Consider the following 24,552-nt stretch of genomic DNA (forward strand, 5'->3'; position numbering starts at 1 on the left):
TACATTTTTTTTTTACGTTCATATTATTCTCAGTGTATGAGAAAATCAGAATAGGCCCTTTGCAAATTAATGCACTTATGACTTGACACAAAAACATCAACCTCTAATTGCCTGTAGAATAACAGGAGTGTAGCCAAAATAGTTAAGATATTACGCGTTGCACGGAAAATTTGGATCCCTGGAAAATCCAGAACTATTGATCACCACAATTTTCCCCCAAAATGATCATAGGCACCGATGACTTTTAAGCTGTTTATGTTGTATATGCTGTCACCGTGAAATGTATGATTTGAATGGATTTCGTTGAATTCCTCGGTTTTCATATGAGCCTTGACTGAAAGATTATAGGCCATGGAGATCCCACTAATCAAAACCAAATCATAGTCACCGTTGATTAAATATGTTATATTTTTGTTTATGCCGCATGAACTGTCACGATCAAAAGCGCGAAATCTCAACGTTCATACAAATTTCATACAGTTTTTTCATACAAATTTGTGTACTTTATGTTAAAAAATTCGTAACTCTTTTACAAGATTTTTAACATTTTTCATGTTTTCTACAAAGTTGTTGAACATCTTAAAACGCATGTTTTTGCTGAACATTGTACCTCTCTATCTCTTAAAGTAAAATAATTAGTCGAATTCGTTTTAATAAAGCTTATTTGTTTGATAGTAAAAACCCATGCAAAGACGCTTATAGACAAAAGTTTTTATCAACTGTCGAAAGGGGAGATATGGTACTTACATGATTTGTAAAAGTTGTCTGCGTCATTTTGCGCCGAAGCCAGTTATAGAGGCCTAAACTACCCCTTGAAAAAAAGAGTAATTCATGAATAAATTTGTTACTTCAAAAGATAGGGTGATGGTATGTTCAGCACGGGTTTTTCTATGACAAACAACTTTGTAGAAAACACAAAAAAATTTAAAAATATGAGTTTTAGGGTTAATTCACATACAACGGCATATATCTTAAAAACTATAACAGATAGAAAAATCGTGTCTTCGACAAAGTTGTTTCAAATTGCCAATTCTACAACTTTGCCGAAGACACCATATGTCTATCTAAATGTTTTGAAAAAATAGTTTTTCTATCTCACTGCTAGGTGGATTGATCCCAAAACTTATTTCGTCAAAAGTTGCGCTTTAATATACCAAGAAACTTCTCCGAACAAACTATATCGCTAAGATCAACGGTTTGGGCGCTATTCAAAAAGCGCATGAAATCGAGAAAATAAAACAGTGCTGTGGTTCATTTGCTCTATGCGGGGATTGCTCGCTGCGCGTTATTTCACGTGATCGTAAGGAAATTTTCTGCCACGCAAAAAATGATTAATGAGTCGTCAGACATCATGATCTTTTCAATATTAAAAACGGTTATGGTTTATGAACAACTTATTGATTAATGTTTGTTCAATCATAAGCTCTTAACATTGGTTTTGTTCCTTGTATTAGGATATCGTTAAAAAAATTAATATCGCTAGTTGAGCCCAATAAGGCTATACAACAGCTCCTAGAAATGTTTTATAGTATACTACAAGGGTATTCATACGATACAAAACTAAGAAGTTGAGAAAAGGTTTAAGGTATAGTCTTAACAACCTCCTGTAGTATGGGCCTTTCCGCGCTTAAAAAAAAGTTTTATCAAAGGTTTATTAAGGTTATTAAGGGCCGATTTCTTCACCTTCGCTTAAGCCGTAAACCACGTTACGATTAAACCAGGTTTAAGGCCTAAGCGGTTGTGAAGAAATCACTTATAAAACTAATAAGTTCTAAAATGAGTTTCAACGATATTATGGTAACAACAGCTTGTAGTAAATGAAAAAAAAAACTAAAAATGTTACTTGGGTAGCGTGAGAAGAACCTCCACAATTCATACATTTAGCATCCATGCAGCAATGTTTTGTACCATGACACGTGAAATTTCCTGCAGATTTCTGGAATTGTTCCCATATCACACGGACATAAATCTTGCTATTTCTAAAGCTTTTATATTATTAAGATCACTTTTGTTAAAGTGAACTAAATAATATTCATGAGAAATCCCATTCCGAAAAATGCCAGATTGGGTTCTCTTTTTCATAATTATTACTTGGACTGGGTAAATTCAAGTAAATCATAGATTTAATTTTTGATCTCTTCGGGTGGCTTATAGTCACTTGAGAGGCCTTTCAAAACGAGTTTGAATAAACGTTCAGTTTTGTCGTCATAGGTAAAAAAATGTGCTTCTTCTCTTCAAGATGTTTGAGAAGAAGTTCGCGATCTTTAAGAGCCTCTGGCGAAACGCGACAGGCTTCTTTCTTTGCCATTTGGAATGAAACCTTGATTCCCCTAATGGAGTTCAAGATCTCCTGCCTAAATCCCCCAAATTCGGAACAACTGACCACGATAGGCGGCACTCTTTGCTTCCTCACTTGAATCAAAGAGTCCGGGCTAGAGACTGCTTCGATTTGGTGTTCGGAAAATTTGTCTAGAGCATCGAACTGATTACTCATTTCGATGCAATTAACAACATTAACCATTTCACCCTTGGAGGAAAGCGCGAATTCCGGAGAATCGTCCTTTCTTCCATTGTTTCCACGTTTGATGACGGTTTCAAAGTTCTATTTTTTAAAAACGAATTTATAAATTCAGTGGTTCATTTTTCCATTGGTTCGTGGTTGCAATCATGTTCAGTGAATAAATGGAAGAAGAAGTGACCTTCTAAGAGGTTTTTTTCCAAGACGGTGTCCAAGAAGGATTACCACCGCTAGCTTTCGCTTACGGGTCCAACGAAAAGTTGAAGGCACGGGTCCAAATAAGCATTTGAAAGGGATCAATTGGTAGAAAAAAAAAGTAGAACTGAAAAATACCGTTTTTGTAGCTCTGAGAAATACTGTGTTATTGCTTTGAGTACCGTAATCCGGGGTATCATTGATCAGCGGGGTAACATTGATCGGAATGACTCATCTCGTAAAAAGTTCGCATTATCATTTATTGATGGAACATTTCCAAACCATGTGCGGTGCTGTCCTTTCTTATATTCCTGAACTAATAAAAGTGAAGATTTTTGAGAAAATTGCGTTTACTTTATACGTAAATTTGGCAACTTTTCGAAACAATGATTTTAATTGTTAAGGATCACATTACCAAACATTCATGTCTCACATAAGTTCTGTAAACGATATGAGCAAGGAAAATGCGGTTCTTACTAAAAACGGCATCGCCGAAAACGATTCCGTTGTCAAAACTTCCATAAATATGCTCAATTAGGCAATATTACCGAATTACTGTTAAGTATGTAAATTACCCTTAGGAAATTGCCTACCTTTAGGCGTATTCCGTGGTTCGAAGTGTTTTTAATTTTAAAATAACTCAAAAAGTAAATGACTTGTGAGCGTTTGGCCTTCATATTCGGCTTCAGGGGCCATGATTAAAGTATGTAACGACATTTTCAATATTTCCGAACGTTGTTAACATAAGTGATCAATGTTACCCCATACCAGCTAAATAAAAAAATCACCTAAAACATTTTTTTACACATTCTTAAATCTTCCAAAAATCAAAATAAAGTAAATAATCACGAGCTATAGGTGGCAGTACTTGTTTTAAAAATATAAAATTTGCAACACTTGCATTTTCAAACAAAATATTTAAGAAATATTCAAAAAAATGATCAATGTTACCCCGGATTACGGTAGTTTAAAAACCTTCCGAGAGCAGAAAGAATTTGTGTACGCACAACACTGATGTGATGCGCACTGATGTTATTGTCGCACCGCCACCAAACCGGATCACGCCAGCGAGACTCGCGACGCGCCTCAACTCACCACATTTTGAAATCAGTTTTTTAGTGTGGCGCTGCATTCTTACGATTTTTATGAACACAGCGCACTATTCACATATTAGCTGCGACGCACGGGGCCCGAGAAAACAATAATTATAAATAAATGTTGGTCTTGATTTCTACCGGATACATAATATATACTTTTTTTTACAAATGATAGGAACATTCAAATCTGGTTGTTAAGGGGACACGGGAGACCGTGTTATTATCCCTATCTTTCGTCTCACTCTAACAATAATCATCAAAACTTTGTGGAAGCAAATCTCGAGTTTTAGTTAACCGATGAGGCTGAAAATTTGTCGGGTTGTGCACTACATATACAGAATCATAGTGATACATTTTCGCATCGATATATGGAGTGGTTCTTGGGATTTGCTTCTTGAAATGGATAGGGTGATTATGATGACGTCCCGTGCGGCCTTAATAGGCAAATGAAGCTCTCGATTAAAAACTATGGAAGTGTTCATTGGACACGAGAATGAGAAGCAAGTTCTATTCCAGGACCTAACATAAAAAAATAACCCGTTGCTAGGTGTCCCAAGCCAAAAAAAAATGAAATGGAAAAGATTAGACAATCCTGAGAAATACTGCTCACATCAGTTAGAAAAGATTGAATGACATGACAACACCACACTAATTGCTTCGAATCATGCAAGGATTTTGATTTCATCGCGGTTGCTTGCTCATTCCATTATCTCTTTGCACGTAATTGCAGCCACTCCAGACGAATGTCTTTAATGCCAAGGTGAAAGTATACAGGATATTGTTCTCCCTTTCTATGCGGATCAATGTCACTGACTTGCATTCCACAGTGTCGGACGTCTAATGAGAGTATTCTTACTGAGTTGCATATAGTGAACCTAATGTAATGAATATAATAAACCATACCTTCAAAATATAAAAATAAAATAATTTTTAATTTTAACATTTAAGTCAAGATTTATGCTGCAAAACATGTTGTCTTGACCCAAACTGTGCTTTCTGTGCTTGAGTGGAAGCAAAAACAGCTGAATTGCCACCGGGAGTCAAGCTTTGACAAAGTTCAGTCGCCTGTGGTTGGTGTTTCATCCATCAGCCACCAGCTATGTAACTACGTATAGAGCTTTTTGTGTCTCCCTTCAGTCAGGAGGTTTACAGCTCTCTAGGAGAAATCTCGACGTCGTCAACTTCGGTGCTGTTGACCTGGTTTATCCATTTGAAGCACGCGATGTTAAGCGTTTGAGGTTGGCTGAATGTGGTGGGCGAATGGCAAAATTTGATAGAATAAGGAGATCCAATTATATACAACAAAGATTTTTTTTTGAAGATCGGTACGGTAAAATATGGACGTATCCAGAGAGGGCTCAGTAAACACACGATCTTAAATAGAAGGATATAAGAGTACAAATGTGGAGGCGATATACGTACATTTTGCATGCAGACTAATGACTCATGTACGTATATCGCCTCCATTTTCGTACTCATATGCGCTGTCGTATACGAGTTTGTGTTTACTGGGGGTAAGTGAAGGCAACGGAAAAAGGTAAATTAACTTCTATGTAAAAGTTTCACCGAATTATTCCCAGTAACTTTTTCATGAATTTTCTCAGAAACCTTTGTACAAATTTCTCCAGACATATCCATTAAGAAGTTCCTCTACGTAATCTTTGGAGTTCATTCAATAACTATACAACATATACTACATAATACTATAACTCGGAATGAATCCTGGGATCATTTATATAATACTTCCAAAAAATATTCAGATCCCACTATAGTAAATCATCCAAAAATTCTTACCAAAACTATTCAAGCTAATACTCCAGCAATTCACTTTTTTCTGATCCATTCCTGGACTTTTTTGAATCTTTACAGAATTTTCCATAAAGATCTACGATTTTTCAATTGTAATTTGTATAGGTTTTTTCGGAAAGCTTCAGTCATACCCGTAGAAATCGGTTGAGGTGTTTGTACAAGCATTCCTTTGAGTGATTCCAGCATTTTTCTTTTCAGATTTTTTCTTTAGTTTGTTGAAATTATTCTACACTTTGGGATTTAACTGCGAATTTCTTTCTGTATTCCTCAAAAAAGTTGGTAAGAATTTCTCAAGCATTTATCATGATTGTCTCCTGAAATAACATGAGAATTACTACAGCGATTTTTTTTTTTTCAGTAACTCGTGCAAAATCTTCCTCTAGAAATTATTTAAATCCAGTGGCGCGGGAAGTGGGTAGGACAGGTAGGACATGTACTACGCACAAAAATACCTGTGTAGGACAGTCAAAGGATTGTCCTACCCATGATTCAACAAAAATGAAAACAAGATCAGTAGAAAGCTGATATTCTGTGGCATCAATAATACAAATATTTAGAGTAGGTTATGACGAATGTTAGACAGATATTTTTTACAGAATCGTTGAAGAAATTCCGTCAAAATATTTGATGAAGTTTCTGCGCGATGATACACTTTTGAAGCATCTTCAGTTTCTCTTGAAAACTATTGGGATTATCCGGATCACTTCGGTGCAAAGAAAAAAAAACACAAAAACATAGAATTTTTGCTGTTTGTCCATTTGTTATCTAGAAATAGATAAGGAAATTAGAGCAAGCTCACTGGTTGTGAAGGTATGCTGTTTGGTCTGTATTTGGTATTGTTTTCAAATAAAATTGATTTGAAAAGGATATAAATAAAAAGGATATTCATATTTTTTAATATGTTAAATGACAAAAGTTGATCCAATTAGTGATCATAAATACAGGACTGGTAGTAGATTTCATTTTAGTTTCTATTTTCAAGTAGATTTTTAAAAAGTCTCTGTTTAATGGAAGGTTTCTAAAGTATATATTTCACATGATCTTCAAAGTCTCTTTTTTCCTTATTTTGCTTGCATGGAATCATAATGCAAAATTGTACAGGCTCCAACGAAATCCTAAGATAATATTACGGGTTCAAATACTTTAAAAATTTCGTCTCAGACTCCCCGAGAAGAAGCTTTAGGAATTATTATTGTGATTTTATTTGGAATACATTCAGGGTCTTCTACAGGAATTCAAAGGATGCTTAGAAGAATTTCTCCAATTTTTTCCTGAAATCTTCGATAAATCCAAAGCTACTACCTCCAGTAATTTTTTAAGGTATTACTTTGATTTTTTTTTTTTCAAAACTATCCTAAAATTTCCTCTAGATATTTTTCACATATCCTTCGACTGAGTTCGCCAGTTGTTACTCTAGGAGATCTTTCAAAGATTTATGCAGAATTTCTCCTGAGGAAATTCACAAACGTTCATTACAGAGTATTTGAAAACAATAGGTTTTCTTCGAGGAACCCTGCTAGAATTCCTCCACCTGTTCATGTGGATTCTTTCAAGAATCAATCCACGTTTCCTGCCAATATTTCATTAAGGGTTCTTCGAAAAAAAAATACTCTAGGATTTTTACCACCATTCAAATCCATTTATTACTTCTGAAGTTTAGCCAAATATTTCTTAAAAAGATTCACAAAAAATCTCAGCCAAACTTCAAAAGTTTATTTAAATTTTCACACGAGTTCATGCTACAGCAACGATTTTCGAGAAATCTCTTTAGAAATTTCTGCGGAATACTATTCCGAGACACGTTTGATTTTTTCTCGATTATCGTAGCAGTTTTTGTAGGAAATCTTCCAAAAATCTCTTAAAAGTCCAGGAAATATTTCAGAGATCCTTGTCCATAGAGGGTGACTTAGAAACTTACCCAATTTTTATCAGACGTAACTCTAGAATTTTCATCAAAAATACCTCATGGATTTATTTTGCAGAAAAAATTACTTGGCATTTCCATGGAGACATTCCTTAAAAAAGTTGTTCAAGAGGGTTTATGGACAAAACGTCGAAAGACAAAAGGTCGAAAGGACAAAAAGTCGAAAGACAAAAGGTCGAAAGGACAAAAAGTCGAAAATGATTTGCTTGGTGGGAAATTTTTCCTTCTTTAAAAACATATTTTCGACCTTTTGTCCCTTCATTTTTGTTCTTCGACCTTTTGTCCTTTCGACCTTTTGTCTTTCGATCTTTTGTCTTTTCGACCTTTTGTCTTTCGACCTTTTGTCATAGATTCGTTCAAGAGTAACTTGAGAAAATCTCAAAGAATAACTGAAAGAATTTATGTGGAAATCTTAGAATTAATCTTTCGAGCAATTGCTGAAGGTATCTTTAGAGAAATCCCTAGTATAAATCTTATATAAACCCTAAAAGACAAATACAAAAAAATCCCTAGAAATTTCTGGAGAAGTTATTATTGACTTTGAATTTTAGAATAAATTTTAACCAGGAATTCTGGAGGATGACTCAGGGAAATCGACGAATGTGAAGGAATTTCTTAAAAAATTCTCAAAGAATTTTTGGAGGAATACAGATGATTTCAGAATCAATCGTTAGAGTAGTTCAATTTCGGTGGTTCTCCTTTGGAAAATTGAGGTTGAAGATACCCTAAACGAAATTCTTGGAGGAATTACCAAGAAAATTCGTGGGGAAATTCCTTGGAAAATTATCACTAAATAAACTCTTTTGGAATGATAATAATAATAATAAAACTTCGAGCTGTTAAGTGGAATACCTATAAGTAAATGAACCGAATTTAGTACTATACCATACTCCGAAAGTTTTCGTAGTAATTATCTGAACATAAAGCAAACACTTGAATAATAGCTGATGAAGTTCCTAGACAAAATCATGTATACAGTAATACTTGTTGTAATGTCACGTGAAATTATTAAAAGAAGTCTTAGAGCTTATAAAAATGTCTGCTCTGATGCTATGAAGAATTAATCTTTTATCTCCTGACTCTTAGGTCTTCAATTTCCTATTTTAAAAGCACTCAGTCGCCACCAGCCCGGTAATCTTGGGGTAACGAATGGCATGAAAATAAAAGGGTTAGAATCAAATGGGTGTCAGTGACAAAAACCTAGTTTTAAGAAAATCTACTTTGAAGTCTCTGAAGAATTGCTGATTTTTTTTTTTCATTCTACACGGATTGTGTAGGAGTCAAAAAACAAGCCAGTCTTCTAAGAAATATGTTATTTTTTCTGTTGAGCAGAAAAATCACCTGAAAATCGTTAGATCGCTTGGAAACATCATAACTTACTTAACTCAAAACCGATTAAAATATTTATTAAAGTTTGTCCTACTCATGGTTTCGAACGTAGCCGCGCCTCTGTTTAAATGTAACAATATATGTAGGAATGCCTTCAGGGATTACTACAAAAAGTCATACCATAATGTTTTTTTTAAGAATTACTCAAAACTTTCTTCATTTATAGAATCAGTTTTAGAATTTCTTGAATATTATCTTAAGGTATATGGATGTTAGCAAGGAATGCCTTGCGAAATTCATGAAGAAATCAAAAGCGGAGTTATATGATAAATAATTCAAAATAAAAATGGAAGAAGTTCTGAGAAAGCTTTATTATTATTCCTCGTAAGTTTATATCAAAACAAAATCTTGAGTAATTTGAAGAATATTTTTCAAAAAAGACATCAAAAAGTAATGGGAAGTATTTTTTCGGCATGAATTCGCTTTTAGATATTCAGGTTATATGGTTGGGCAGAAATAGTAATTTTGAAATACATTTTTTTTTGTTACAAAACAATTACGGAAATACTAACTTAATTATGCTTACAATTTTAACTCAAGTTACTTGGATGATTCAACATGAATTCGACAAGCGAAAATTTTGAACTAAAATAGTACTTTTTCACTACACTCAGATTTTTTTTATTTCAATAATTATGAAAAACTGATTTTTTTTAATATTTTCACCTGTAAATCTGTCGGGGCCTTCCTTAGCCGAGTGGTTAGAGTCCACGGCTACAAAGCAAAGCCATGCTGAAGGTGTCTGGGTTCGATTCCCAGTCCAGGATCTTTTCGTAATGGAAATTTCCTTGACTTCCCAGGGCATCATCGTACCTGCCACACGATACACGAATGCGAAAATGGCAACTTAGGCAAAGAAAGCTCCCAGTTAATAACTGTGGAAGTGCTCTTAGAACACTACGCCGAGTAGCCGGCTGTCCCAGTAGGTTAACGCCAAGAAAAAGAACCTGTAAATCGAAATTCATCACTATTACTTGTTATTTATTGAACATAAAATTGTTTGTTAAACTCTAGTCAACATGTTAGAGCAGGTATAGTTTTTTGTTACTCATGAAAATTTGTTTAACTTAAAAAAACTACGAGGAATCTCAGATTGTTAAACTGTTCACTTGAAAATCAAAACAACAAAACAATTACATGTAGTCTTAACTGCTTTCTGGACCACTGAGCAGTAGCATGAAGGCTTGATTGTAAATTTTAAAATCTTCAATTTTTCAACATACATTGTTATAATCTAAAGTTATCTGTCAAATCGTACACCTCATGTTAAATATCAGAACTCAAAGTCTGAAAGATGGTGTTCCTCAAAACAGCATTTTGGGATCGGTAACGCGAAAAATATTTGTATGGCGAAATGCATCTAACGGTTTATTTCTCAAAATTGGGTACTCTTTGCGAAAAAGGATTTAGTACCAGTTGTACATAATGATAATGATTATCACGCCTACCAAATATTTTTTTCGATTAATTCCTTCAATTACGATAAATTTGAAGTTAGATGTCTTTCCCCATACAAAATTAAACTAGCAGAAGCAGAAGTTTCGCTGATCAACTGTGAACAAGAGCAAAGCAGGTAACCCATTCTCTCGAATTAATTACCTGGATTGACACATTTTGAAACCTCAAAGGCAGGCAAATGATCATTCCTAAATCGACCCTAAATTGAGTGAGTTCAAACGATAGAAAAGTTTCTAAAACCAAAATTGAATTGTGCGGTGTAATTGTTAAATTTGAACGGTAAACTGCTTGTGAATTTTAAATAGAAAATCATAATAGATTTAATTCCCTTCCATAGTGGCACAGTGAGTGCACTTGTTAAGGTAAAGCATAAGTTAGCTAAAGAGTGAGCTTTAGTAGTAGAGGTAATATAGTGATGCTAGTATCCACACAATGTGATTCTAAAACGAAAATTTGTTTCTGTTCGAAGGCCAAAACCTTTGAACGAAGGAAAAGAGATGAGAGAGAAAAAGTCTCAGATGAGTTGAATAGGTTGATCAGTAGGAATATCCTTAGGCCAGTGCGGCATAGTGATTGGGCTACGCCTATTGTGGTGGTTCCTAAACCAGATGGTAGTGTGAGAATCTGTATGGATTGTAAGGTGACAGTGAACAAGGTCATTTGCAATGAACATTATCCGTTGCCTAATATCAACGATGTGTTTGCCAATCTGAGTGGTTATAAGCATTTTGCTAAGCTGGATCTACAGGGAATACTCACAAAGGCCTGTATGCGTTTACGAGATTGCCGTTCGGTATTTCAAGTGCAGCGTCGATCTTCCAAAGAATTATGGAAGAAATGCTGGCTGATATAGAGAGAGTGCATAGTTATCTGGGTGACATTTTAATGGGTAGCGATACTATTGAAGGATTGATTGCTACACTGTACAAAGTACTTGATCAGCTGCAGAAGCACAAGATAAAGGTCAACTTGAGTAAGACCAAATTCATAATTCAGGAGATAGGTTATTTGGGTCACAAGGTGTCAGAAAAGAGACTTAGTCCATCGGCGGAAAAGGTTAAAGCAATCGCGCAAGCTCCTCGACCTAGAGATGTTATGCAGTTGAAATTCTAGGGATGATTAATTATTATTCGGAGTTCGTTCCAAACTTGTCGATGAAGCTTTGTCCACTGTACGCGCTGCTAAAGAAAAATGTGCGCTTCGAATAGAATGAACAGTGTGAAAAAGGTTTCACTGAGTGCAAAAAGCTTTTGCTGAGTCACAACCTGCTAGAGTTGTATAATCCTGAGTTACCGATCGTTATTATTTGTGATGCGAGCTCGAATGGGGTCGGAGCAGTGTTGTGTCATAGAGTAGGGGAATTCGAGAAGCCAGTCTTCTATGTGTCTAGTACTCTCTCTGCGTCGGAGAAGAATTATCCCAATCTTCATTGTGAGGCGCTTGCGGTAGTATTTGGATTGACAAAGTTCTTCAAATACATTTACGGGAAAAAGTTCACAGTTGTTACCGATAACAAACCGTTGGCAAGCATTTTTGATTTTAGGAAGGGTATTCCGTCATTGACCGTCACTAGGTTGCAGAAGTATGTCCACATGTTGTCAATATTTGATTTCGAAATTGAGTACTGGCCGGGTTCGAAAGTTACGAACGCTGATGCTTTGAGTAGGTTGCCCATTCAGGGTGAGACAGAAGTGGAAGATGTTGCGGATGTTCGTTGGTTGAGTGAAGAAGCAGAAATTATTGATCTGGAGAGGATCGGTCAGGCCATTCAAGATGATCCGAGAATGAGAGAGCTTTATTTGAATGTGAAGAACGGATGGAACGAGAGTGTGGTTCCAGCCGATTTGAAAATTTACTTTTCGAATCAGAGCTGTTTGTCGTTGTACAGGAACTGTGTGATGTATTCGGAGAGTGGAAGCATTAACCTAAGAATGCTAATGTCGCTACTGTTCATGTTACCAACATCTAGTTTGCGACGCGCTGACAGCTTGAGTACCGATCCTCAAAGTGTCAAATAAATGTTTAAATCATCCACTACAACATGGCATTGAACAAACAATGAAAATATACAGCTAAAGGTGATAATAATCTAATTCAGTTTTGTGAGAACAGCGCCATTAGCGTTCTACTACTAATATTTCTATTATTCGGAGAAAGTAATTGTTCCAATGTCTTGTCGGAAACGTACTTTAGAGTTGTTGCATGGATTCCATTTTGGTGTTATTTGCATAAAACAGTCGGCTCGAAGGTATGTGTTTTGGCATGGTTTGGATAAGGAAATCGAAGAATGGGACGATCTGTTAAGAATGGCCAAAAGCTCTTTGCCCGTTTGGTCGAATACATTTGGATTTTATCCACTTAGCAGGGAAGACGTTTCTGATTTTAACTGATGCCTACTCTAGATGGATGGATATTACGATGATGCAAAGAACGGATGAAGAAGCGTTGATTGACGCGCTAAGCTCGGTGTTCAAAATTTAAGGATCAGGATCAGGAAACTTTGAACGATGGTGGGAGGAGTTGCCCACCATAATATAAAATAGGTGATCTAGTGTGGTATAAAAGTGAGGTTAGGTCCACCAGATCTTGGCTGAAAGCAGAAATTGTGGGAGTGAATAGTACTAATACGTTTTATGTTGACATCAATGGAGCGGTAAAATTAGCTAGTAGAAAACAGTTGAAACCCAGAGTTCTGAAAAGAAATGACTACATCTACCTTAAAGCTGGAATTGAAAAAAAGAGTTCCAGGGAGAACCAGCAATGAACCCAGATTATCAAAAAGTGCTAGTGTTGATTCTCCCAGAAGATCTCTTGATAAAACAATAGAAGTTCGTAGGAGTAAGAGGGTAGGAAAGAAGCCGGAGAGATTAGTAGTAGGTTCATTATAATTGTATAGTACCGAATTTAAGCAGGGAGGTGTTAAATAGTTATACTAGATCCCTCGTCATAGATCTAGATAAACTGTGGTATATGAACTTGTATAAGAACTATCTTGAAGATGACAATTATCTTGACATGAATTGTATTTCCGGTTTACCACTGTAAAAGAGATTCTAATGAGAGGCTCAGCCTCTTTCTCCTGTTGGACTTCGCAAAATAAAGAATACCAAGTAACACCTCGAACGCGGGACTTCTGGTTTAAGAATCAGACACCTTACCACTGAACCACCAAGGGTTACTTAACGCGTGCTTTGTTGTTTGATGCCCATCGTCAACAGATACCAAGTTTGGGTAGTAATTTTTGCTAAGTTATTGCGATTGCATATGATACTTTCTGGACGGGTATATGATCTGTCGGATTAAAGAACTTAACGTGATCCTATGTTGCACTATTTACGACATGCTTTGCTGTCAACACAGATTGTCGTTTACGAATCGTATTAGTATTTTATATACAACTTGTGTTGACTTTGATAATGCTCCATTCGACATCTTGTGCGATTCTTATTTTTGAGTACGAATATGTGATTTTGGTCGCACATTATTTTACGATACGTGATTTACTGGGTTATTTGCGGATGACACAGGTCTCTCCGCCAAAGGACGAAGCCTGCGTGTCATCTGTAGTAGATTGCAATATTGTTCGGATATTTTTTCTTTATACTTGCAAAAATGGAAGATTTCTACTAATGCTTCCATAACTCAACTAATAATATCCCCACATATACCAAAAGCTCTTTCCCAGTAAACACACCATCGTATATGAAGGGATATAAGAGTACAAATGTGGAGGCGATATACGTACATTTTGCATGCAGCCTTATGGCGCATGTACGTATATCGCCTCCACATTTGTACTCTTATGCGCTATCGTATACGACTTTGTGTTTACTGGGTTATTTGAAACCTTCAAGTAGAAATGTTGTCTCGTTGAGAGGGGTTCCATTAAATTGGTCAGATGAAGTTAAGTATCTAGGGCTCATACTAGATAAATCTTTAGATATTCAAACAAATGTTCAGGCCAGTCATGTTATATGCTGTACCTATATGAACTACCTGTTGTAATACCAGAAAAAATGCTCTGCAGAGGATTCGAAATAAAAAATAAAAATGATTCTGAAGCTCTCTCCCTGGTAAAGTACTAATGTGGTACATAGAGTATCCTATGTTGGAACTTTGGAACAAATGTCATATAAAATAATTAATAGCTTTAGACAAAAATCGTTGCAATCTTCTATTGCCACGATGAACGCGTTATATATTTAGGTTAAGGTAGGTTAAGTAAATTGAAAACGTGTTTTTTTCTCTCTTATAAGCAGGTGAAATCAACTCACCTGTAAAAAATCTGAACTGCTGTAGCAAATGAAATGTAATATGTTGTAAACAAAATATTAATAAAATCTTAAATTGGTTTTACCAAATTAGGATGATAGAAATAAGAAATGAATGTAATGTTTGAAATAATGCTAATAAAAAAAAGATGATCTAGCTTCGTAACTGATCTATCTCAGTCTTCAAAGAGCATCCTTCTACTACAGGATTCAAACAAGCATGCTTTGTTTTTAATCCTCATTTTCCGATCTCAGTGAGCGTAATTTTGCTAGGGATTCAATCCCAGGATTGAATCCTTACTCACGATGTGTCATCATTCAATCTCTGTATGGGAGATGTTTGTTTCAGTTTTGTGTGGAATTCTGACAGTTGCCCAGCTTTTTGCGAACGGTCATGGCCACCACAAGTAAGCACCCTTCATGGTAGGAATCAAAAGATCTGACATTTAGCTTGGGTCGTTTGAAAAATCAAGAGATCAGAATATTAGTGAAGTATCGACTGTAACCTCGAATATTGGAGGAATTTTTGCCGTTCTTTGTTCTATCCTACATTGAAACGATATTGTTTCACAGTAAAAAAACTGTTCTAATAAAGAATTCGAGACTGCAAGCCAGAAATTTCTCCATAGATAAGTTAGGTGATTGATCTTAAACGCCCTGGAAAAATAACGCAAGATCCCTGTCAGGAAGAGAGCTCACTTGAAGCGGTCAATGACGTTTTTTTAGAGCAGGGTTCTTCTTTTTTATGAAGAGATAAATAATTTTCCTACGTGCAACGCTATAGCTGCTGCTTATGTGAAAAGGTTGAAATTCCTTAGGATCTAGGGACTTCTAGGGGTTTTAGTTTTGGATCTCGCTTGCAATAAAAGAAAAGGAATTAACAAACAATTCTTTACAAAACTGTTCAATGATAATAATTTTATTTTTTCATTTTTAATTTAATATTTTTGGCATCCAAGTGTTCTCTTAAGAGCTCCAACTGAACAAGGGACGACTGCATCCTTGAAACCAATTCGAGTCAGTTTTGCTTGAATTTTGCGATACGGACATCATACGGTTTGGTGCCATTATAGTTACGACCTTTGAAAACTGCACTTTTTGGAACATAATTACTAAAATTGGATGCGTTAGACTTGAAGGGACTTCTACAGATGCATTTCCTTAAATTAGTCTGAAATATTGTCATATTGGTTAAAAAAGCTCAGATATCGTATGAATGGTCTTACTTATGGGTCGCTAGAATCAACTTAATTTCTCCACTAATGTCGCTGAAACATTCAAAAATTAAAAAATATACTTAAGTAGAAGCTAGGACAGTAGAAGTAAAAATATGTCCTAACAAACCAAATTATTCCTGACACTTAATCATCAACGGTAACTAGATACATCCCAGTAAATCTTATTCTTATTCTCAAACATTATGGATGATTTCTGTGTGAATGAATCTGTTTCTCCACTATGGAAAAATGAAGCATTTCACACAACTATTGAGTACTCAATTTTTGTTCACAATAATCACAATTCTGACAACTGTGACTTTGAGAATTTCTTTGATTATAAAAACGCTAATTATGACGGAATTAAAAAAATCAATAGAATGGATTGGCAATCCGTTTTGAAAAACCAGGGAGATTTAGAAATCGCCGTGACGGATTTTTATTCAATTTTGTCGAAAATTATTCAAATGGAAGTTCCTTTATTGCGAAGACGTCGTAGAAATGGGTCAAAAAACCCTGTTTCGATTAATAAGCAAATAACTAATTTAAAAAATCGTAAGCAAAAGGCTCATAAAATTTACAGGCAACAAAAATCTCGAGAAAGTTTAGAAAATTATTTGTATATTGTCAACCAACTTAATCAAGCAATATCCGCTGCGCTTGAAGAGTACAACACAAAAATAGAAAATGATTTAAAATCTTGCCCTAGAAATTTCTTCAATTATGCTAAATCGAAGATGAAGTCTAACAATTTTCCATCTAAAATGACATTGGATGATAGAGCAGCTGATAATCCAGATGGTATGTGCAATCTTTTTGCTACTTTTTTCCAAGAGACTTTTACTAACTTTTCGGATAAAGATCGTGACTTTGAATATTTTTCTAGTTTTCCTGATTTTACAAGCGATATCGGTGTAAGTCAAATACTTTTACAGGACATTTTAACAGGACTGAAGAATTTAGATTCCACCAAAGGATCAGGGCCCGATGGAATCCCACCTATTTTACTGAAAAACTTAGCTAATGAATTTACAGCACCATTATTTTGGCTATTCAACAAGTCACTTGAAATGAGCAGATTTCCAAAAGAATGGAAAAGATCTATCTCATACCCATTTACAAGTCTGGTAGAAAATCTGATGTTCGAAATTATCGTGGAATTGCTATTATTTCATCCATTCCAAAACTATTTGAATCAATTATAAATAAAAATGTGTTCAGCCAAATAAAACATAGAATAACGAATACACAACACGGTTTCTATAAAGGTCGTTCTACTACAACAAACCTTTTGGAATTTGTAAATTACACTTTGAATGCAATGGATAGAGGTAACCACGTCGAAGCACTTTACACCGATTTTAGTAAGGCATTTGACAGACTAGACATTCCTATGTTGATTTTCAAGCTCAATAAAATGGGAATTGGGATGAGACTCCTCAAACTGGATTGAATCTTATTTAACAGATCGCCAACAAATAGTTAGATTTGAGGGAAAAATGTCTAAACCTGTTCACGTTACATCAGGAGTTCCCCAAGGTTCGCATTTAGGTCCATTGTTATTTATATTATTTGTTAACGATATTTCATATGTGCTTAAACATCTTAAAATTCTGATTTATGCCGACGATATGAAACTTTATATGGAAATCAATAGTAACAAAGATAGCGACATTTATCTGAATGAAATAAGTATATTTGATAAATGGTGTAGCAAAAGCTTACTTTGATTAAACGTCAAAAAATGTAATTTAATCACATATAGCAGAAAACAGAATACACCACAGATTACTGTCTCTTTAGGAAATCAAATTGTTCAAAAGTGCGATAAGATTAGAGATTTAGGTGTCATATTAGATTCTAAACTTACCTTTACTGATCATTATAATACGATTATCCATAAAGCAACCAATATGTTGAGCTTTATTAAGCGTTTTAGCTACAATTTTCGGGATCCATATACGAATAAAACCTTGTACATTGCTTATGTAAGATCAGTTCTAGAATATTGTAGTATTGTGTGGTCTCCGCATATAAAAATGCATGGTGATAGAATCGAATGGGCCCGCTAGACAGTTAAGAAATCGGAATTTGTTTGCATCAAATAATCATCGAACTAACTATGCAAAATTCGGCCCAATGAATCGAATGATGTCTCTTTATAATCAGCATTACACAGAAATTGATCTGACCATGTCGCGAACAAAGCTAAGACAATATTTTAATTCCTTAAGATATAATACAACATAGAATTAAGCAAATGTGTAGTCTACTATTGATTGACGAAATAAATAAATAAACACACCATCGTATATGAAGGGATATAAGAGTACAAATGTGGAGGCGATATACGTACATTTTGCATGCAGCCTTATGGCGCATGTACGTATATCGCCTCCACATTTGTACTCTTATGCGCTATCGTATACGACTTGTGTTTACTGGGATTTTCATCGTTGCGTTTGACGTAACTATCATCAAGGATTCAAACCTGGGATTGAATCCTCTCATACAAGAGGTAAGATTCAATGCGTGCCTTGATCAAAAGAAATTGAGCTCGCGCAAACGATCTTGCCTTGAAAGTTTGGATCATAGCAGCTCTTGGAGTGAGATTTTTTGAAGACTGATCTATCTAAATTCATTAGGAAAAGTGTACCAGTTATGGCCATAGTGGTTCCCTATTTGGCCATAGGGGACATTTTGAAAACTTTCACATTTTAAGTCTTTTTGAATGCTTGAACATCAAAATATACCTTAAATCTAACTACTACAACACACACAAAATTTCAAAATTTCAAGACATTAAAGTTATCACGTATGGCAAAATAGGGAACCACTATGTCCATAACTGGTACACTTACCCTAGGACTTTAAATTTCGTTAAATCATCCTTTGAACTTAGAGCGAGAAACTGCTTTTCAATTCCCTAAGAATGATGGATCTTTTACATAAAATGTGTTGATATATTTTTAGCCGCACTGTTTCACCCACCCAAAGTAAACTCGTTCTCTCATATTTTTTTTGATTTCAGTGCCACAGCGGAAATCCCGTGCGACGACCACCGATGCATCACCGGCCAGGCTGCCCTGAAAGCGTCCACCCTTCGGAGACATTACTACCCGGAGGGCGACTGGGGCTGGGTAATTGTGTTTGTCGGGATGCTTAGCATAATACTGAATCATGGAGTGCAAATATCGGGCCCTCTCTACCTGCTGCCAGCCGGGGAACGTTTCAAGCAAAGCGCCGTCAACAGTACAGGTGAGTGGAATATCTGATAATGACCAGAACCGAACGGAGAGAACCAGCAGAGCAAAATGCCATCACTATCTAGCTGGTAGTGGTGGGTGTCAGCAGAATACACATTGTGCAATCCAATTTGGATGCATCAGATTAGTGCCGAAGCATTCTCATTAGTTTTACCACAATCCGTCCGATCGGAACCCTCCGGCTGTGGGACACACTGAACTATTCAGGGTATGTGGTATATCGCATGACTCCGCCAAACAGCGTTCGAAACGTTATTCCGCAGAATTCCCTGGAGAGGGAATCCAGTGGCACAAATAGTGCCACGATCCAACGGTGTTTAGGCAAGACAAGCCTCACAAAATTGTTAGGTCTCATCGTTTGAAAAGTGAAAGCTAGATAGTGACTAGTATACGGTGAATTGTGGGTAGAAGCTTAGACAAGTGGAGGCGAACAGATGATAGTACCAAATTACTAAACTGACATCCCATTTTTTATAATACGACAAAAATACAGGCTAAATATTTTTGGACAGTCGCAAATAATTCTTTATCCTTGAAGAAAATCCAAATTGGGATCGAAACGCTGGAACCAAGAAAATAAATTTGTGAGCCCTTTATAAGACTGCAAACCAGAAACAATTTTTTAAAAGCACAAACCCAGTCGAATATCATTAGACATATCGCATACCCTTACCCATCTTGCAACTACAACTAAAACAGCAGCAGTGGCAATCCCACTAGATCCAGGCTGGCGATAAAAGTAAATGAAAATGAAAGCAAAACCGCATTACAGCCATTCCCATTCTTACCCATTTCTCCTCCTATCAAATCGAACATTCTCCAGCGAAGAACGTCATCGTAAAAATATGCCACCATCATACACCACACAAGACTCGCCGGATGTGCTCAGGGTAAACCAAGTCCCATTATCCGTTGCTGCAAGATTGAGTGTAACATTTTTTTTTTTCATGCAGACGGATATTGAGTTGTTTTGTTGTATTTTTTGTCAACGTTGAAGAATCTAGAGTTTTGATAAATTCTGATTGTAGAGTAAGGTAATGTAAAAGTTCGCTTTAAGTTGATAATGTGGATAACTTTGACAGTGCGGGACCGACAACTTACTAAACGACATAACACAATATCCATTGATCAGTTAAGCAAAAAAAATCATAAGAAAAGATTATTTATTTATTTATTTTATCTTTATTAGAGATATTTTCAGCCAAAGGCTGGTTTATCTCTGAAAAAAATAGTATCGATCAAAAAATTGAAAAAGACATAACTCCAAATTTCGAACTAATCTTTCAATACTCGAATAGGATTTTGCTAATATGGATGTGTACTTTCAGGATCCAGAAACCAGAATTTTGTTAACAATCGATACACAGTTCAAACGAAACGTGTAAATTTCTGAGAAGTATAATGCACATAATTGGAGCGTGGAATATCATGGATATTTACATAATGTATCATGTAAACTTCAATTATATGTCATGTAAATCAGCAGGATCCTGAGTGATTACATGACATATAACCTATTTTTACATGATTTCAGACTTAAATTTACATGACGTCATGTTTACATCGGATGAATAAAGTTTCCATGACGTGTAATCTTCATTATTTTTAACAGTGTAACCTCAAAATTGTTGCACTGTGCATCGGAGTTTTTTATGTTCACTGGCAACGGTTTGGCATAAAGAAAACTGTTTCTTAAGTGGCAATGCTAAGCTTAGTTTGTAAAAACCAGTCAGAATGTCAAACTCCTCAAATCGTACACGTAGAATTGCAAAAATGTATATGCCCTGCAGACAAGAGCTTTGGCAGTCAGCTGGATGTACGGAGGACTAGGTAAAGATTAATATGAGAAGGCGAAGAAATATAAAAATTGCAAAGCAAATCATTCGAAAATTTTAAGCGCAATAAACTTTTCAAATGGAAATTTTTCCGTTGCCTTTCGTCAACGAGCGATTGGAAACAAGCTGAACTGTTTTGCTAGTAAAGTTTGAATTAACCAGCACTCAACGCTTCAGAATCACATCCAATAAATAGTAATGTAATTTAAAATCAAAATGCAGCCATGAATGTATCCCAATCCAGCCAACATTTACGACCGGCTGTCGTTTGACGTGAATATTTTATGGCTCCCAAGAAATCGTTTCGAGTCCTCGCTCCTCGAGTACGCTCTTCTGAGACTAGGTGTCGCCCGTCGAAAGACCAACCTGTCAGTCGAAGATACATTCCGACAGTTTTAACGGTCAACTGGGAAAACTAGAGCACTAAAACTCGGTGCCCGTGTCATCATCGAAAAGTTCACCTTGTCGTCATTGGCCCTAAAGGCGTTGCCACAGTGGGCAAAAACGGAGTAAAAACACGGCAACTTGAAGAAGCCGGTGGTTTGACAAATTCTACCCCATTAGCCCGAATGCCATTAAACCGAATGCCATCTCCCTGAATGCCACTACCCCGAATGTACCATTACCCCGAATTCCAGAATGCTTTTTCCTTGAATATACAATTACCTTGAAACATTGATTTCAGAATTTGAAGTTATGTCTTTCGGGGTAATGGATCATTCCGGTATATGGAATTTGTGGTGATGGCATTCGGAGTGATTCCGTTCGGGGAAATGGAATACGGGGTGTTCCGTCTACCGCCAAAAACACGTCGCAACATGTTAAGCGTCCTGCCAAACAAGCATTGGCGTAGCTAGGATTTTTTTCTGGAGGGGGCCTGGGGGGGCCTAGCAAATACTTGTTTTACAGAAGTAATGTCGGTCGCAATAATCAAGATTTTCACAAATTTCGTAATGTTAACAAATTTGTACTGTTTTATTTATTTGTCTCATTTCGTGGTACATCATTTATATTTGTAAATTTCAATTTTCGCTACGGAAAAGATTCATTATTGCTGTAATCCAGTTTAAAATCCTTTAGGAATTCTAACAAAAAAAAATCTCAAGGAATGTCCTTTGTGGTGCTTCCACGATTTTTTTCAGGTATTCATCCATGTGCTTTGAAAATATTCCTCTGTGAATTCCTACGGGAATTTCTTCATGAATTATTTTCGTACTTTTCAGTGCTTTCTCCATGACTCCTTAACCAGTTTTTACTGAGTTCGCCTGGGATTCTCACAGAAAATTATTCCCAGACTTTCTGATCACCATAAAAATTTATCGAAGAATCTCTATCGAATTGCTTAAAAATCTGTTGAAAAATTCCACCAGAAATTCGTTAGAAATTCTTTTAATATTTTCGACTGGAAGGTCCTCAATGTACTTGTTACAATTTACTTTTTATCAATTGTTACTTTAAAGTATCCTCCAGTTGTTCATTATTAATTTGTTAATGATTTTCAGGAATTACTGAGGATTTCTCCAAACAAAATAGTACACTAAATTCTAGAAGTCTCACCAAAAATGTCATCAATATCACCAAGCAAGGATTCATTCCACAAATTCTTCAAAGAGTTTACCAAAAGTTTTTCCAACTTTGGTTTTGAACTTCATGCTAAAGTTCCTCTACATGAGTGTTTGAAAAAATCGCAGAAAAAATTATCCAGACTTCATGCAAAAAAAATATTCTTCCAGGTGTTAATCCAAGGATTCCTTGTAAAATTCCACAAGTATTTCATGAGTAATTAAAAGGAATTAGAATGGGAACATGTTTCTCAAAGAATTTATCCGCAGATCTATCAGCGATTTTTCACAGATAATTATTTTTTAGATTTTTCTAACATCAATGAGAAACATCCCGCATTCCTTTAAAACCAGTGCACTATGGTCCAGGAATCAGTTTTATGCGGAAAGATGCATTTTGAGCTTTAGAATGAAACATTAGACAAAAACGGTCTTCTACAAAGTTGTTTGTATTAGTTGAGCCCTTTGTTTGGTGTTATTGAAAATTAGGGTGGACCACATTTTCATAGAAATTGTGTAACTAACTTTCTTATTTGTAGAAATTATATTATACATGCTTCAGCAAAGTTATAGACCATTCAATTTCAAGCAACTTTGCCAAAAAAAGTTTTTTTGTATCTCTTAAATTGACCGATTTAGAGCTTTTTTCCTGCAGTGACATAGGGTGGTCCGAACAAAACTGGTTTTCTGGCTATAGAGTTTTCAATTCAAATTTCTCATCAGAGTAGTCTATGAAACACTTTTAGAGCTTTGAAAAATTCGTAATTTGGTGAGTGAAGAAACTCGCTATCTCCTTCCTTTTAGGAGTTATTGTTGTTTTTCTCTCAAAAACATGCCTACTTTGATTGTGAATATCTCTGATTGGGGCAAACATTAATAATATCTTTTGAAGGCGTTCAAATGACAAAATAAAATTGTATATTATATCAAAAAATTACAGATGTGTTATTTTTGTAACTCTAATAAAACGTCTTGAAAATCAAATATTTTGTATCACAAAAACTTTAATAACTTTTGAACTAAATTAGATATCAACAATATTTTTGCATGAAAATTTGCGTTTTGTTAAGTTCTAAAAGTCGTTCATAGACGACTTTGACGAGAAAATAATATTAAAAAAACTAGAGTTGAAAAACTAATTTTTGTTGGACCACCCTGCGATGATTAGGAAAAAATGCTCTAGATTGGTCAAATTTTGAGCTACAGAAAAACTTTTTTTGGCAAAGTTGATCAAAATTTTAAGTTCTACCGCTTTGCCTAAGAGCATATACCAGTATTTTTGCAAATAAAAAAGTTGATTATATGATGTGTGTGATATTGTGGACCACCCTAGTTTCAAATGACACAGTATGAAAGCTTACATTTTTAGAAACAATTTTGTAGAAGATCATTTTTGTCTAAAATTTCATTTTCATGCTCAAAATGCAAAATAATATAGAAATACATATTATGAAAATCTTCAAAACAGTTTTAAAGCCCTATCTTTCTTATTTCAGATTTCTCGTCAAAGCAGTCTATGAACGACTTTAAGAACTTAACAAAACGCAAATTTTCATGTAAAAATATTGATGATATCTATTTTAGTTCAAAAGTTATTAAAGTTTTTCTGTTTAAAATCCTTTGTTTTTCAAGGCATTTTATTAGAGTTACAAAAATAACACATCTGTAATTTTTTGATATAATATACAATTTTATTTTGCCTTTTGAATGCCGTCAAAAGATATTTTTTATGTTTGCCCCAATCAGAGATATTCACAATCAAAGAAGGCATGTTTTTGAGAGAAAAACAACAATAACTCCTAAACGAAAGGAGATAGCGAGTTTCTTCACTCACCAAATTACGCATTTTTCAAAGCTCTAAAAGTATTTCATAGACTACTTTGATGAGAAATTTGAATTGAAAACTCTATAGCCAGAAAACCAGTTTTGTTCGGACCACCCTATGTCACTGCAGGAAAAAAGCTCTAAATCGGTCAATTTAAGAGATACAAAAAAACTTTTTTTGGCAAAG

General features: G+C 35.3%; 1 protein-coding gene across 1 annotated transcript in view; it reads left to right on the plus strand.

The window, feature by feature from the left end:
• Nucleotides 1–19,625, plus strand: part of LOC5567048 — a 133,072-nt gene extending 113,447 nt beyond the window's left edge. The window contains exon 3 of the mRNA XM_021846862.1: nucleotides 18,910–19,625. Within this exon, the coding sequence (XP_021702554.1) occupies nucleotides 18,910–19,153 (244 nt within the window). The 3' untranslated portion in view covers nucleotides 19,154–19,625. The remainder of the gene's footprint in view (nucleotides 1–18,909) is intronic.
• The last annotated feature ends 4,927 nt before the right edge of the window (nucleotides 19,626–24,552 follow it).

The sequence above is a fragment of the Aedes aegypti genome, chromosome 1, assembly GCF_002204515.2.
Source record: "Aedes aegypti strain LVP_AGWG chromosome 1, AaegL5.0 Primary Assembly, whole genome shotgun sequence".
NCBI classification, from domain to species: Eukaryota; Metazoa; Arthropoda; class Insecta; order Diptera; family Culicidae; genus Aedes; species Aedes aegypti.